At 48.7% G+C, this 14,977-nt stretch overlaps 1 protein-coding gene across 3 annotated transcripts in view; it reads right to left on the bottom strand.

Moving 5' to 3' along the window:
* Positions 1-275: 275 nt before the first annotated feature.
* The window catches only part of palm1a (paralemmin 1a), a 58,225-nt gene continuing 43,523 nt past the window's right edge, over positions 276-14,977 (bottom strand). The window contains exons 5-9 of one of the 3 annotated variants that reach the window (XM_031574724.2): positions 9,163-9,268; positions 7,343-7,364; positions 6,634-6,711; positions 3,124-3,249; positions 276-1,009 (exon numbers count right to left, since the gene is read on the bottom strand). In XM_031574724.2, the coding sequence (XP_031430584.1) occupies positions 393-1,009; positions 3,124-3,249; positions 6,634-6,711; positions 7,343-7,364; positions 9,163-9,268 (949 nt within the window). In that variant the 3' untranslated portion in view covers positions 276-392. The remainder of the gene's footprint in view (positions 1,010-3,123; positions 3,250-6,633; positions 6,712-7,342; positions 7,365-9,162; positions 9,269-14,977) is intronic. The other 2 variants (XM_031574725.2, XM_031574726.2) reach the window with 2 other exon arrangements.

Below are 14,977 nucleotides of genomic sequence, written 5' to 3'. Positions count from 1 at the left end.
ATGTTTGACCTTTGACCTTTCATCATCAAATTAGAGTAGAGTAGACAGCAAGTAGACAGCGATGATAGAGGCTAACAACATCCTCAGAAGAAATCACACAGAACTAAAAAAGGAAAATCATATCAAAGAGAAAGCAGTTCCAGAGGCTAGAAATGAGAGGGCTGAGGGGTGGTGTGGGGTGGGGGGGGGGGGTTTAAGAAATATAAAACAGAAAAGAAAATAGGGAACAGCTTTCTATCAAAAGATACAGAACATTTATTATTTTATTTCTTGTGTTGTTGTTGTTGTTGTTGCTGTGTTTTTGTTTGTTTGTATGTTTGTGGGTGTTTCTTTTTTTTTTTTCATTAAAAGTCAGTGCCTGGTAGGGGCCAGTGAGGGCGTGTCCCTCTTGATCACATGATCACACAGCACTTGCATGGCTGCTTCTCCTTGTTATTAAGCTCCGCCCCCGTGGCCTCAGCTCCTCCGTTATCCGCCCCCTCCTTCTCCTGGGGGGTTTTGATTGGCTCTGCCGTGCTGCCATTGGGCGGAGTCTGCTCCTGCACGGTCTCCTTGCTCTGCTCAGCGTCGGCGTGGGCAGTTGGGGCCACAGCGGCGCTGCTGGGTGTTTTGCCCTCCCCGTCCTCGATCACCACCAGCTCGGCCTTGACTGTGCCCTCCAGCCCCAGCACCTTGTTGGTCTCGGCCTCATCCTCCACGCTCTGGTAGCCCATGAACACCATGGTGACGGGGTTGTCCGCGCTGACGTCTCCTACGGCAACCGCCTCAGGACCTCCCCCGGCCATGGTCTCCATGCCGGTGATCTCCTTCTGGGGTGAGCTGCCGGCCTCCACGCAGGGGACAGGGGTGGGGGAGGCATCGTCAGGGGTGGGGGCAGGTTTAGGCACCCCGTCCTCACTGAGGTTGGCCTCGTCAGCTTTGAGGATGAGCTCCTCCACTTCAAGTGAGCTGAGCTGGTGCACGCCATTAGCCACCATCACACCATCCACCTCGAGCACCTCATGAACAACTGCAGAACAGACAGAACAGAGAGAGAGAGAGAGAGAAAGAGAGAGAGAGAGAGAGAGACAAGAAAGGAGAAGAGGAGAGAGAAAGGTGTGGTGGCAGAAAAGAAAGATAGAGAGAAAAGAGAGAGAGAGAGGGATAGAGTTAGGAAGAGAGAGAGGAGTGAGGAAGAGAGAGAGAGAGAAGAGCGAGACAGGAGAGAGAGAGGAGAGAGTAAGGAAGAGAGAGAGAGAGGAAGAGACAGGAGAGAGTGTGCAAGATAAAGAGGGAGGGGGAATTGACAGAGGTGGGGGAAGGATGGAGGGATGAAGGCATACAGAATAAAGGTTAGCATCAGCATCACTGGGGAGAGAAAGCAGTGTGATGGGCACATGGGGCCCGGCTCCTCTGGAAGTGAGTGTGTGTGTGTGTGTGTCTGTGTGTGTGTGTGTGTGTGTGTGTGTGTGTGTGTGTGTGTGTGTGTGTGTGTGTGTGTGTGTGTGTGTGTGTGTGTGAAAGAGGGAGAGAGCGAGAGAAAGAGTGTATGTGTGTCTATCTGCCTGTGTGTGTGTGTGTGTATATGTATGAGTGTACACCGTTTTTGTGAGTGTGTGTGTGTGTGTGTGTAAGGAGAGAGAAGTGCACTGCATCCTGGGAAAGAGTAGGCAGAGCAGCCACGCCACGTCACGTCACAGCACATCAGAGGGAGGCAGAGGCAAGCTGAAGCGTGTGTGTGTGTGTGTGTGTGTGTGTGTGTGGTCAGAGGCAAACTGAAGCGTGTGTGTGTGTGTAGGGGGGGGGGGGGGGGTCATAGGCAGGGAGGGGGGAGGTGCAAGAGTGACCAAACAGCATCAGCCGCTTTGGACTGTGAGCATTTACTAGGATTTCATTTATACTTAATCCTTAATCAGTGATAATTAAACCTTCAACACTGATAATTATAATACCTTTTCCTGTCAGCAATAAAGTATAAAAAATACAGCCCTCAAATACAGCGCTTAAAGGTCACGTTTGTCCAGCAAACTGATATGAACTGATAAAGAGTAGCATTAGCTCACTCACTTTAGATAACTACAGCAACAAAGTTTTGTTGGCGTTCCATAGTATGTGTGTGTGTGTGGGTATGCTTTGGAGGTCTGTAACTAGATAAATTAATGAAGAGACAAAACGATTTCCAGATTAAGATTTTACATTTGACAGAGTACTTGAATTATGAATTGACATTTGGCAACTGAAATACCAGATGAAGATTTGAGATTTGACAATGGCAGTTCCTGATTAAGATTTGACCTTTCTGAGGAAGGAAACCCAGATCCCAGGCATGCGCTATGAGAGGAGAAGGGGGGGGGGGGGGGATCCTGAAGCAGTGATGGATTTCCTATGTGTACAGACCTCAGGTCAGCTGTGTGTGACTGGAGTAGTATCCAAAGCAGACAGATACTACCAGATGTGAGAGAGCGATTCCTATTGCGCCCAAACCAAGGGAAGCTAACCCCGACGGAACCAAGGGAAGCTAACCCCGACGGAAGATAGTGCACTGGGGTTGGTGGGTGTGTGGTGCTCTGTGACTGGTCATAATAGCATACAACATGCTGGAGCGCTCGACATCTTTACGAGAAGTGCCTAGGGAACACACACCAATGTCCCCTCTGATCAAATCATCATGGCCAATAATACGATTGCAGTTTGTGAGGAGAGGAGAGGAGAGGAGAGGAGAGGATAGGAGAGAAGAGGAGAGGAGAGGAGAGGAGAGGAGAGGAGAGGGATATGAGTGGTCCAGCAAACCACAAGCTGCTGAAAGCAGGCTCATACATCCTGATTTGCAGGATGAAGATAAAGAGGGAAAGAGGGAGAGAGAGAGCGAGAAAAGGAGACAGAAAGGAGAGGGAGAGAGAGACACACACAGAAAGAGAGAGCGAGAGAGAAGAGGAGAAACTGAACTGCTCCTTTGGTTCAGTCAGCTTAATTTAGTTTAGATGCTTTCACTTCTCCTCATCTAGTTTACTAGGGCCTAAGCCACTCTGGGTGAAATACAGCACGGTCCAAACGATGCTGAAAATGCTGGCCACTTCTCGTAAAGCCGGCTCTGCGGGTTTCCCCCCGGGCCAGCCTGCTGTCTGGGCCTGAGCGGGCAGTCACCTTTATTGGCGTCCTCATAGACCATGACCCCATGCAGGTCTGTGGGCAGCCGTGTGTTACTGGAGAGCACCTTAGTCTCGCCCGTGACCCTGTCCCTCTCCACGGTGATCTCTACCGAGTACATCGCTGGGCAACAAGAGTAGGACACATTAGAGGCCTGTAGAGAGGGGGGGACTCTTTCTCTCTCTCTCTCTCTCTCTCTCTCTTTCACTCTCTCTCTCTCTCTCACTTTCTCTCTCTTTCACTCTCTCTCTCGCTCTCACTTTCTCTCACTCACACATACTCTTTCTCTCTCTCTCTATCTCGCTCTCCCACCCTTAAGCACTCAACTTCAATACAGACAGGGCAGTCGTGTGTCACTATACGTCACGCACTGACATTTACACATAAACACACACACACACACACACACACACACACACACACACACACACACACACATTCGTCACATATCTAAACTAATCAGCCAACCTCCAGCCAACCTCCATGCTGCCAGACCTAACCAATCAATCCCCACTCTCCAGTGCTCTCCACCTAAACATACACAGCAACTGCTCCCCACTCTACAGATACTGCCTACCACCTCCAAGGGCAGCTACTGCTATAGCGCCCTAACAGAAATCAATTAATCAATTAATCAATCTGCTCTAACTGACTTCCTCTACAAATGCGAACGCTGGACTTCCTGTGTGCAGTGGCATAGCTATGGTCCTATTCTATGTATTGAACTGCCACGTTAGTGTGCATTTCAAAGTTACTGCAGTGCTGTCTCTGCAGTGTGTTAGTTAGTGTGCATTTCAAAGTTAGTGCACTACTCTCTCTTCAGTGTGTTAGTTCAAAGGTCATCTCTCCCCCCTGCAGTGTGTAGATTCTTCAAAACTGATGCCTACAAATGGCACCTGGTTCATTCTCTCCTTGTGCACACGACTGAAGTAAAAGTACTGAACACTTTGAGCTTAGCGCTGCCATGACAACTGCTAAAGGAGCTGCAGCAATGGCTGCTTTTGAATGGTGAGGCATCACCATGGTAACCCTGTACTTCCTGATGGAGACTTTGAAGAGGACATCGACATTCTAATGATGCTGGCCATATATAGAGCTAGAACTTTCTACTCTATGGGCTATGCATATAGGCTACCAGATGTGCTTATGTAATACACTCATAACGAGACAGAGACATACACATACACATACACAAAGACACACAGAAACACAGACCCACACAAACACACTCACAAGCACACATATAAATACACTCACACACATGCATACAAACACACTCTCTCTTTCTCTCTCTCTCTCTCACACACACACACACACACACACACATACACCCAGACAAGTGGGGAGTGAGAAGATTAGGACAAACAGAGGACAAAATTAGGAGACAGACAGACAACATTTAACACAGTTGACTTGGACACACAGCTTTGAATGGTTAGGACAAACCTTGAGAACGCATGTTTAATGCGGTGAGAATGTCACACATCCATGCAGAGACAAGACAGAAATGTGAACAGTGAACAGAAACCTCCATCCTCCCATAAATAACCCAACTCTGACTTTACGCTGCTGAAGTGTGTGTGTTACCTCCACGCTCCTACACATTTCTAAAAGAAGAGCTCTGACTGCCCTCTTCCCACACACACACACACACACACACACACAGACACACACACACACACACACACACACACACACAGTGCATTCATAAGCACAGTAGCAGCAGTCACACTGCTTTCAATGGACTACACATGATAACCCAAGACACCGCTGGCTGGAGGGATGCGAGCGGCTTGTGTTCCTGGAACTCTGACTCACCGTGCAAAACAAGTGTTTCTCCACATAAAGATATAAAGCAGACAAAACCTTAATGAACAAGCGGTCCCAGCTGAGGAGATAAGCAGGGAGTACTTGAACTGGGGGGCGGGGGGGCAGTGTGTACGGAGGAGAGCAGAGGCTGGACTGCTAACATGACTAATTGTTGTTTCCGAGCAAGACCCCACAGCTGTGGAAGGCTTTTCAGCCTCTCTCTCCTCTCTCTATTGCTCTTCTCTCCTCTCTCTCTCTCTCTCTCTCTCCTCTCTCTCTCTCTCTCTCTCATTCTCTCTCTGTCTCTCTCTCTGTCTCTCTCTCTCTCTCTCTTCTCTCTGTCCGCTCTCTGTCTCTCTCTCTTTCTCTCTCTCTAAAGAGAGACTTCAGCGCACACGTTAGATAGCGAGGCTGTGGGGCAGATGTACATACGTTAGAGAGCGCAGCGGAAACAGCGATTGGCCCGTCTGCAGAGAGAGCGCACGCTGTGCCTTTTCATTTGACGTTGAATGTACTAAACCTGCGGCTGATCGCGTAATCAAACCACGTCACCGCTCTCAAACATTATTTGCGTCGCCCGCAACTGAACGGAACCATTCAATCACGGACGCAATTGAATAGAATCATGGACACGCCAACCGACATTATGGGGAATCAAAAGTTTAGTAATCAGGAAATAGATAGAAATGCTAATAAGATATGTCATAAAACAGAGAGATAAAACAGGGCAGTGATTCTACACTCAAAAAAAAGACATTTCTAGTCGTCACGGCATCTACACGTAGGAAAGTGGATGAAGTGAAAAAGAGATGGCAAGAGTAATGGTTGCTTTTAACATGGTAAAAATTTGCAAAACTGGGTGCTCGGAATACCGCTTCTATTGGTTCTGGAAGTATCTCCTTCACGCTCCTTAACGCGCAATCTGGATAACACCTGCTTTTAAAAGGTGGAAAAATGTCACAGCAAAACAGATGTGCTCTGTCCGCTAGAGTTCTCATACATAGGACAGAATACATAATCAGTCACTCCTTGCGCTTCTCCTCCTATACTTTTGCCCCAAACTCCCACTTTTCCCACCACCCTCCCCCGAACGCGTATGCAGAAGTCAGAAGAGCACAACTTGTCATTCTGCGCTCCTGCAGAAGTCAGAATGCGTTGTTAGCCACGTGCGGTCTACTCGTAGGTACCATGCCATGTTTTTAGGCACGAGACGCTACTACATTATGTCTGAAACAGGCGCTAACGTGTTAGTCCATCTGCCCCCGAGAGAGATGGCTGAGGGGTAAGGGTTAGTCCATCTGCCCCAGAGAGATAAAACACATCTGCTCCCATGATGAGATAGAGATGAGATCCTGCCAGGCGTGTCAGAGCTGCAGCAGTGTAGAAACAGCAGCCTCAGTGCAACACCTCCACAAGGGTCAAAGGTCAAGGACTCCTCCAAAACAACTTGACAATAGCAGTCTGAAGTCAACATAGGCCAAGAGACAGTCACAGACATGTCAGTCTAAACAAGTGTCTTCAATTCACTTCAAACACACAGCACTTCTCTTAAAAGCAGGAGAAAAGAAAATGGAAGGGGGAAATGAAAGCAAAGGACATTTCTAGAAGTTTACAGGAAGTCTGTTCTAGAAGTTTACACCACCTCTGTTCTAGAAGGTTACTGCATGTCTGCGTTACCTGCTAGGTACAAAGACTCACCTGCTCTCATCATCTCTGAGCCATCTCCAGATGTCACCAGACGAGGGCTGTGGTGAACTTTATGGTGCACTTTGACCTCTGACAATGGTCATAGGCAAAGGTCATGGTGTGTGAGAGAGGCAAGGGATTGGGAGGGGGGGAAGAGAGACAAGGAGGAGGAAAGACACACAGAGAGACAAAGAGAATGCAACAGACAAAGTACATGCCTGCTCCAAGAGACAGAGAGCTACAGAGATGACAAAACATGGCACTGCTGCCATCCTGAACAAGAACAGCCTGACTGCATGGGATGGCTACACAGAGATAGCCCAGTTACACTTCTAAAGGACTGGACACACAGAGATAGCCCAGTTACACTACTGAGGACTGGACACACGCACGACCACTGAACTGACAGTGTAGCATTAGGCCTCCAAAGTAAGAGACACACAGTCATTTATTTAACAGAAAGCCTGGTGTTAATATGGACCCATCAGTTTAGTGGCTCATCTCCTGTGTATGTGTGTGTGTGTGTGTGTGTGTGTGTGTGTGTGTGTGTGTGTGTGTGTGTGTGTGTGTGTGTGTGTGTGTGTGTGTGAGAGACAACTGCTTTTGGCAAAGTGTCAAAGATACACCCAACACCCAAACACCCAAGAGTGCATCCACATCAGCACTGATGAAATGACTCAGAGAACAGAGATGCGAGGAGAGTAATATGAAAATGCATTACCTTTTACTGAGGCAGCAGCGACCTACAGGGAGAGAGAGAGAGAGAGGGAGAGGGAGGGAGAGGGGGGGAGAGGGAGAGAGAGAGAGAGGGAGAGAGAGGGAGGGAGAGGGGGGGTGGAAAGGGAGAGAGAGAGGGAAGAGAGAGGGGGGTGGGGGGGGGAGGGAGGGAGAGTAAATCTTTATGACTCATTACAAACAGATTTCACTAAATCTACACACAATCACTCTCTGTATACCTGAACCCATCCGAGAGTTTAACTGTGTGTGTTTCTGGGCGCAGGTCTGGGTGCTGAGTTTAACTGTGTGTGTTTAGAACCCAAACATAGTCTTTAGCATTGACCAGTGCTCCACACACACACACACACACACACACACACACCTACACACACACACATACAGGTCAGGTGCTGAGTGTAACCGTGACTCGGCTCAGTGAGAAGCTCTAAACTATTGTCACATTACAACGTTTGACCTCTGAACCCCTTTAGGCAGCAGGGAGATGGATGTGGTTTGAGGATGTATGTGTGTGTTTGTGTGTGTGTGTGTGTGTGCCTTCACTCCATTTCCTGCAACAATAGCATTACTCTCCAATTCACAGGCACGTGTTATTATGGGATGTTAGTGCATGACCTCTTCAAATGTGGAATCTGGGCAATGCTAAAGACTATGTTTGGGTGCTAAACCAAAACAGCTCCAATGTAGCGTCTAAACAGAGCACAGGGCCTGGCCTCTCCCACACACACACACACACACAAACACACACACACACATACACACACACACACACACAGGGCCTGGCCTCTCCCCCACACACACACACACACAGACAAACACACACACACACATACACATACACACACACACACACAGGGCCTGGCCTCTCACACACACACACATGCAACCCTGCTGGACGCAGAGCAGGACGGAGGGGGAGGGGGAGGGGGTGGACAGCAGGAAGAGGATATCGACAGGAACAGGAAGGAGTAATCAGTGCTGATAAACGCCCAGAGGAAGGACACGGCTCTTTTCTGGGTTGCTATGAGACATCGCCGCGGCAAAGGAAGCAGTATTGATGCACAGAGTATCAGATTACCTCTCTGGTCCAAAGCTAATATGATATCACACACACACACACACAGGCACACACACACACACACACACACACACACACACACACACACACACACACAAACACAGACACACACACACACATGAGTGTAGCGCCCACAGAGACTGGGTCACTTAATATAGACATGGCAAAGATAGTGGGTCAGGGACAGTGTGTCAGTTAGTATGGAGGTAACAGGGTGAGTGTGTCAGTTAGTATGGAGGTGACAGGGACAGTGTGTCAGTTAGTATGGAGGTGACAAGGAGAGTGGGTCAGTTAGTATGGAGGTGACAGGGTGAGTGTGTCAGTTAGTATGGAGGTAACAGGGTGAGTGTGTCAGTTAGTATGGTGGTAACAGGGACACTGTGTCAGTTAGTATGGTGGTGACAGGGAGGTTGGGTCACTTAGTATGCAGGTAGCATACTAATTGCGTGGCTCCGTTGGTAAAGCGGTGTCACAGGTCCAGGTTCATGTTAGGTGAGGCCCTTAAAGCAGCTCTTCACACACGCCTCTGGGGCCCACCACAGGAGGCCAGACTACCATCATACACAGCTTAAGGGGCGTGAACACACACACACACACACACACACAACACACACACACACAACACACACACACACACAACACACACACACACACACACACACACACACACAACACACACACACACACAACACACACACACACACACAAGCCCGAGTATTTGTACTCACTTTGATATCTGCTGTCTTACTGTCCTCCTTGGCGTCATCTGACAGATTTTCTTTGGTGGACGTCGCAGACACACCAGTCTCCAACTCCTCCAGCTCCTGCTCCAGTCTGAGAGAGAGAGGGAGAGAGAGTGAAAGAGAGAAAGAGAGAGAGAAAGAGAGGGAGAGAGGGAGAGAGAGTGAAAGAGAGAAAGAGAGAGAGAGAGAGGGAGAGAGGGGTATTTTGAGAAGGATATTTTCACAATTCTTATGGCAAAGTGTTAATGTCAGATACCTAATGGGTATAAGAGGGTCCAAATGACTCCTCTAAAATATTAACAAGTGAGATGTTGAGATATGAGAGAGAGGGAGAGAGAGGGAGAGAGAGAGTGTTACGACAGACCTTCGGTTCTTCAGGTCCCGTAACATAAAAGGCCAGACTCTCAGTTGCGGGTAAATATATAACTGGTTTATTTACAAATGCAATGGTGGTTGTCGTCAAAACAGAAGAGAAAACAAAAAGAACCTCCAAGAAGCCTCACAAATAATAAATAGTCGCTGCAGCTTACCTCACTCGCGATAAAAGAAAAAAGAAGGTGAGTCTTCCGGGCAACTTCCTTGCCTGCACTGTCTACCACTAGGCTAAAAAAAGTGCAGGAAGCATAAACAACAACCACCCATAAACAACTAAGACAAGGCAAAAAAAGTGAACAAGCGCGTAGGACGCGTAAGGGTCTTCAAAAGGCAAAGTCTCTGTTTAGTCCAGCGTTGGGAAAAAACCAGGGAACGCTCAGACAGGTCGGGATCCTCGGGAAACAGTCGTATCCTCCTGCTTTTGATAACACACACCGCCATCTTGGGGAAGGCCGTCTTAATAAAGGGAGAAGTCCCGCCCAGCAATCAGTATGGACCGAGACCACGCACTCCACCTTATAGAGACTGGGAAAACGGCAGACACAGGGAAAGCCTCCAGTATGCCCATAACACCATAACACCCCCACCCTTAAGAGATAAATTGGGGGTTGGACAAACAACAAGCTCTTTACAGTTCTATATACAGCTATATACAGAGAAGGGCAAAGGGAAAATAAATAAATAAATAATTATTATTTATCAAGCTGAAACCCCTCACACCGGCTCCGCTGAAAGATATAGGGTTAGCACAACATCATTACATTCAACCCACAATTTTAGTGACATCATGACGTTTAATGCCCAACTTTAGGCACGAGAAAGAGCGTCTGCAAACCACGTTGTCGCGCCCACGAATGTGCCGAATAGTAATATTGAAGCTCTGCAGAATGAGGCTCCAGCGCATGAGGCGTTGATTATGGTTGCACATCCGATCCAGGAATGTCAAAGGTTGTGATCGGTATACACAGCCACCGGTTGCGCTGCCCCACCGACATACACTTCAAAATGCTCCAGAGCCATCACAAGAGCAAGGGCCTCTTTTTCGATCGTTGAATATGCCCTTTGATGAACATTAAACTTGCGCGAAAAAAAACACACGGGGTGTTCCAGTCCGTCTTTACTTTCCTGTAGTAGCACTGCGCCAGCCCCTAAATCACTAGCGTCCACAACTAGTGCAAAGGGAAGAGAAAATTTTGGAGCTGCCAGCACAGGGGCAGTGGTAAGCAGGGCCTTAACAGCAGCGAAGGCTCTCTGACCTTCCTCAGTCCACTGAAAAGCCTGCTTAGTGCTGAGGAGGTCAGTGAGAGGCGCCGCAACAGCAGAGAAATTCTTGCAAAAAGCCCTGTAATAGCCCACCATGCCGAGAAAACGGCGAAGTTCGCGACGAGACGTGGGGAGGGGAAATTCTAACATGGCCTCAATTTTGGCTTGCACGGGTCGCACCTCACCACTACCAACTACCTTGCCCAGGTAGACTATTGTGGCCTGCCCGAACTCACACTTCGCCAAATTAATCGTGAGATTCGCCCCAGACAAACGCTCAAAGACAGCCTTAAGATGAGCTACATGTTCGCACCAGGTAGTGCTATACACCACCAGATCATCTAGATAGGCCTCACAGTTCGAAAGACCAACAAGGAGGTTATTTACCATCCTCTGAAAAGTCGAGGGGGCGTTTCGAAAACCAAAAGCCATCACCGTGTACTGTAGGAAGCTGTCGGGTGTAACGAAGGCCGAAATCTCCTTTGCGCGATCGGTCAGGGGGATTTGCCAGTAACCCTTCAGTAAGTCGATCTTGCTAACAAACACGGCCGAGCCAAGGCGGTCCACGCAGTCATCCATACGTGGAAGGGGAAAACTATCCGGCTTGGTAACCGCGTTGACTTTACGAAAGTCTGTGCAAAACCGAAGAGTGCCATCAGATTTTGGCACCAGAAGGCATGGCGAGCTCCACGGACTAAAGCTAGGTTCGGCGATACCATTGTCTAACATGAACTTCACTTCCTGTTGAAGTTGTTGGCGTTTAAGCGGGTTGGCACGGTATGCATGCTGTTTGACGGGCCTACTATCCCCAACATCGATGTCATGAGCTATGACATCAGTGCGACGGGGAACATCCGAAAACAAGTCCCTGTAGTTATCAACGAGCGCTATTAGATCACAACGACCAGAGGACGTCAGATGGGAAAAGAAGGAATTCAGATCCTTAAGAACGACTGAATTCTTCAGCCTACCCTCAATCACCTCAGCTGAAGGACTACGAATTCCTCGCTCCTCCAGCAATGAGGCAGTACGTCCTACGTGTGACGGTGCTGAAAGAAAAGCGCCGTGTCGGGAAGCTGGCAGAGTCGTGCCAAATTCAGAACTAACTACCGTGGACAGCGCCACGCCAGATTGTGTGACACCGCTGGAGAGGCGCGACTCTTCAATGCCTTCACGCTCACAGTAGCGTTTCAGCATATTGACGTGGCACAAGCGTAACCTTTTCTTCCGATCTGGAGTGGCTATCACGTAGTTCAGATCGTTTACCCGTTTGTCGATACGGTAAGGACCAGAATAACGAGCTTGCAGAGCGGGGCCGAGCCCAGGAAACAATATCATGACCTGATCACCAGGCTTGAACTCCCGTACCACGGCTTTTCGGTCGTAATGTTGTTTCATTCGCTTCTGAGACACGCCAAGATTCTCTTTTGCCAATTCGCAGGCTCGACTCAGTCTACAGCGAATTTTAGTAACGTAGTCAGACAGGTTATGGTGCGATGCTTTCTCAGATAGCCACGACTCTCTCAGTATTTTTAATGGCCCTCGAACGGTGTGACCGAACACAAGTTCAGAGGGGCTAAACCCCAGCGACTCTTGAACGACCTCGCGCACAGCAAACAACACAAAAGGCACCCCTTCGTCCCAGTCACGTTCGAACTCGAGGCAAAATTTGCGAAGCATAGACTTCAGCGTCTGGTGGAAACGTTCAAGTGCGCCTTGGGTCTGTGGATGATAACAGCTAGAGGTAGCATGTTTAATGCCTAGCTGTTGCATAGATTGTGCAAATACCCTGGACATGAAGTTTGTCCCCTGGTCAGTCTGCACAACCTTCGGGAGGCCAAAGATTGAGAAAAACACTAGTAGTGCCTTAACAACGACGAAAGAGGTAATCTTTCGTAGCGGAAAAACCTCGGGAAAACGCGTTAGCGTACACATAATAGTCAGCAGGTACTGATTACCTGCCTTGGTCCTTGGCAACGGTCCGACGCAGTCGAGGATTACGTGCTCGAAAGGCTCAGACATAGCAGGGATGGGCTGAAGTGGAGCGGGAGGAATCAGCTGATTAGGTTTACCAGCCACCTGGCACACATGACAGGTTTTGCAGTACTTAGCTACATCTCGCTTAAGACCAGGCCAGAAAAAATGACGTAAAGTACGGTCAGTTGTTTTGTTAACTCCTAGATGACCAGAAAAATGATGATCGTGAGCCAAGCTCAAGATCTCATTTCGGTACGGCGCAGGGACAACAACCTGATACAAAATACGCCACTCGTCGGACGCAGCCGCCGTGAGCGGCCTCCACTTACGCATCAGCACCCCCTCACGAATAAAATAGCCACAAGACATAAGCCCGATATCCTTTTCAGGCACAGCTTCCCTAAATAAAGGACCAAGAGAAGAATCATTATTTTGCTCATTAACAAGTTGTTCCCGGCTGGGGGTCAACTTTGGAAGGCAAGGCCGAACAGACTGTGATGGAGACCCTTGAAGTTTTCCACCGCCAGAACAGATTGGCGAAGGTTGAGCAATAAAAGTATCCCAGAGATCTATTAGCCCATCATCGTCCTCCTTGCCGGAGAACTCTTTAGCGCGTCGCGCCCTAGCGCGAGTAAACGCAAGAGTGAAACACGTCGGGTATGCAACGTTTAAATTATCAGGACCTAAAGAGGTAGGAGAAATGTGAGTCACCACAGGGCTAGGCAGAACCTTACCACCAGCCAAATCGTTTCCAGTACATCGAGATACCCTTTACAGGGAGTGAAGGGCGTATGCCCACTGTAACGTTGCCAGTGACTAATTTAGAAAAAAGCGAAATATGGTGCAGAGGGACGCTCACAGCGCCCATTTCGAAACCCTGGACAATTACACTTGTTCCAGTGCATGAGTCCTTATCAAAAGGAAGGACATTCTCCAACACAAAGCTTTGCGACGCACCAGTGTCACGTAGGATCCTTATCGGGATGCGCTCACTAGGATTCCCCAGTAAAGTAACGAAACCGTCCGTGACAAACGGAGAAAAATCCTGACAATCACTCTCGTCTTTCCACGACGTCGGAGGGAGTGTAGAGACACACAAATTGGACTCATTGCGGGGAGGGGAAGTAGAGTTGGGGCTGTTTCGACGCTTCAGAGCGAAACATTCGGAAATAATGTGTCCCCGGTTTTTGCAGTATGCGCAAAACGGTACAGTATCTCTCGGCCGGGTCGTTCGTCGCGTCTCCGTGTAAGAAGACTCAGGCATAGGTTCATTACGGGTCTTTAAGGCCCATGGAGGACTACCACTACGGTGCTGACATTTCAAAGAGCAGACATTAACGCTCTTATGTGAGAGTACATAGTCATCAGCCAGCACTGCTGCGCTGGAAGGCTTGATGTGTTTATGCTCGCTAACGTATGTGGCGACGTTCTTGGGCAGACAGTTTTTAAAGTCTTCGAGAAGTATTAAGTCCCGCAGGCCCTCAAAAGTCGAGATCTCTTGTGAGTTTAGCCATCGATCGAACAACACTTCTTTGTCCCGAACAAACTCCACGTATGAAAGCGTTTCCAGCTTCTGATGATTGCGAAATTTCTGCCGGTAGGCTTCAGGGACGAGTGAATAGATGCGCAGCACCGCTTGCTTAACTTTGTCATAGTCAAGCGCATCTTCTAATGACAAGGAAGAGTACGCCTCTTGCGCCTTCCCGGTGAAAACACTTTGGAGTGTCATTGTCCATACCTCACGAGGCCATTTCAGCACTGTCGCTACCCTCTCGAAATGACCAAAATATCTGTCAACCTCTTCCTCCCTAAACGGAGGGACAAGTCTGACATTCCGAGATACATCAAAGTTATTAGAGGGCAGGTTAACCCCAGCTTCACGAGCTTTAATGTCTAACTCTTTTAGACGAATGGACTGAGTTATTTCCATGTCTTTCATTCGAATCTCATGATCTCGCCGATCTCTTTCTCTCTGCCCCTGTCTGTCTGCGTCCAGCAAAGTCCTTTCTCTGTCCCACTCGATCTCCTTCTCCCTCAACTCTATCCTCCGGAGCTCGAGTGCATCTTTAGTGATCTGTTGGACGCCTGACAGATCGGGTGTAGGTGAAGTTGGTCCTGCAGAAGCAGAAGGCCCTTTTTCGACATCGGCTATGATGCCCAGTGTACACACAGCCTCTGTAATTTT

This window comes from Clupea harengus, chromosome 10 (assembly GCF_900700415.2).
Source record: "Clupea harengus chromosome 10, Ch_v2.0.2, whole genome shotgun sequence".
Lineage (NCBI taxonomy): Eukaryota > Metazoa > Chordata > Actinopteri > Clupeiformes > Clupeidae > Clupea > Clupea harengus.
The sequence above is the reverse complement of the archived record's forward strand: the minus strand, read 5'-3'. Positions and strand labels throughout refer to the sequence as shown.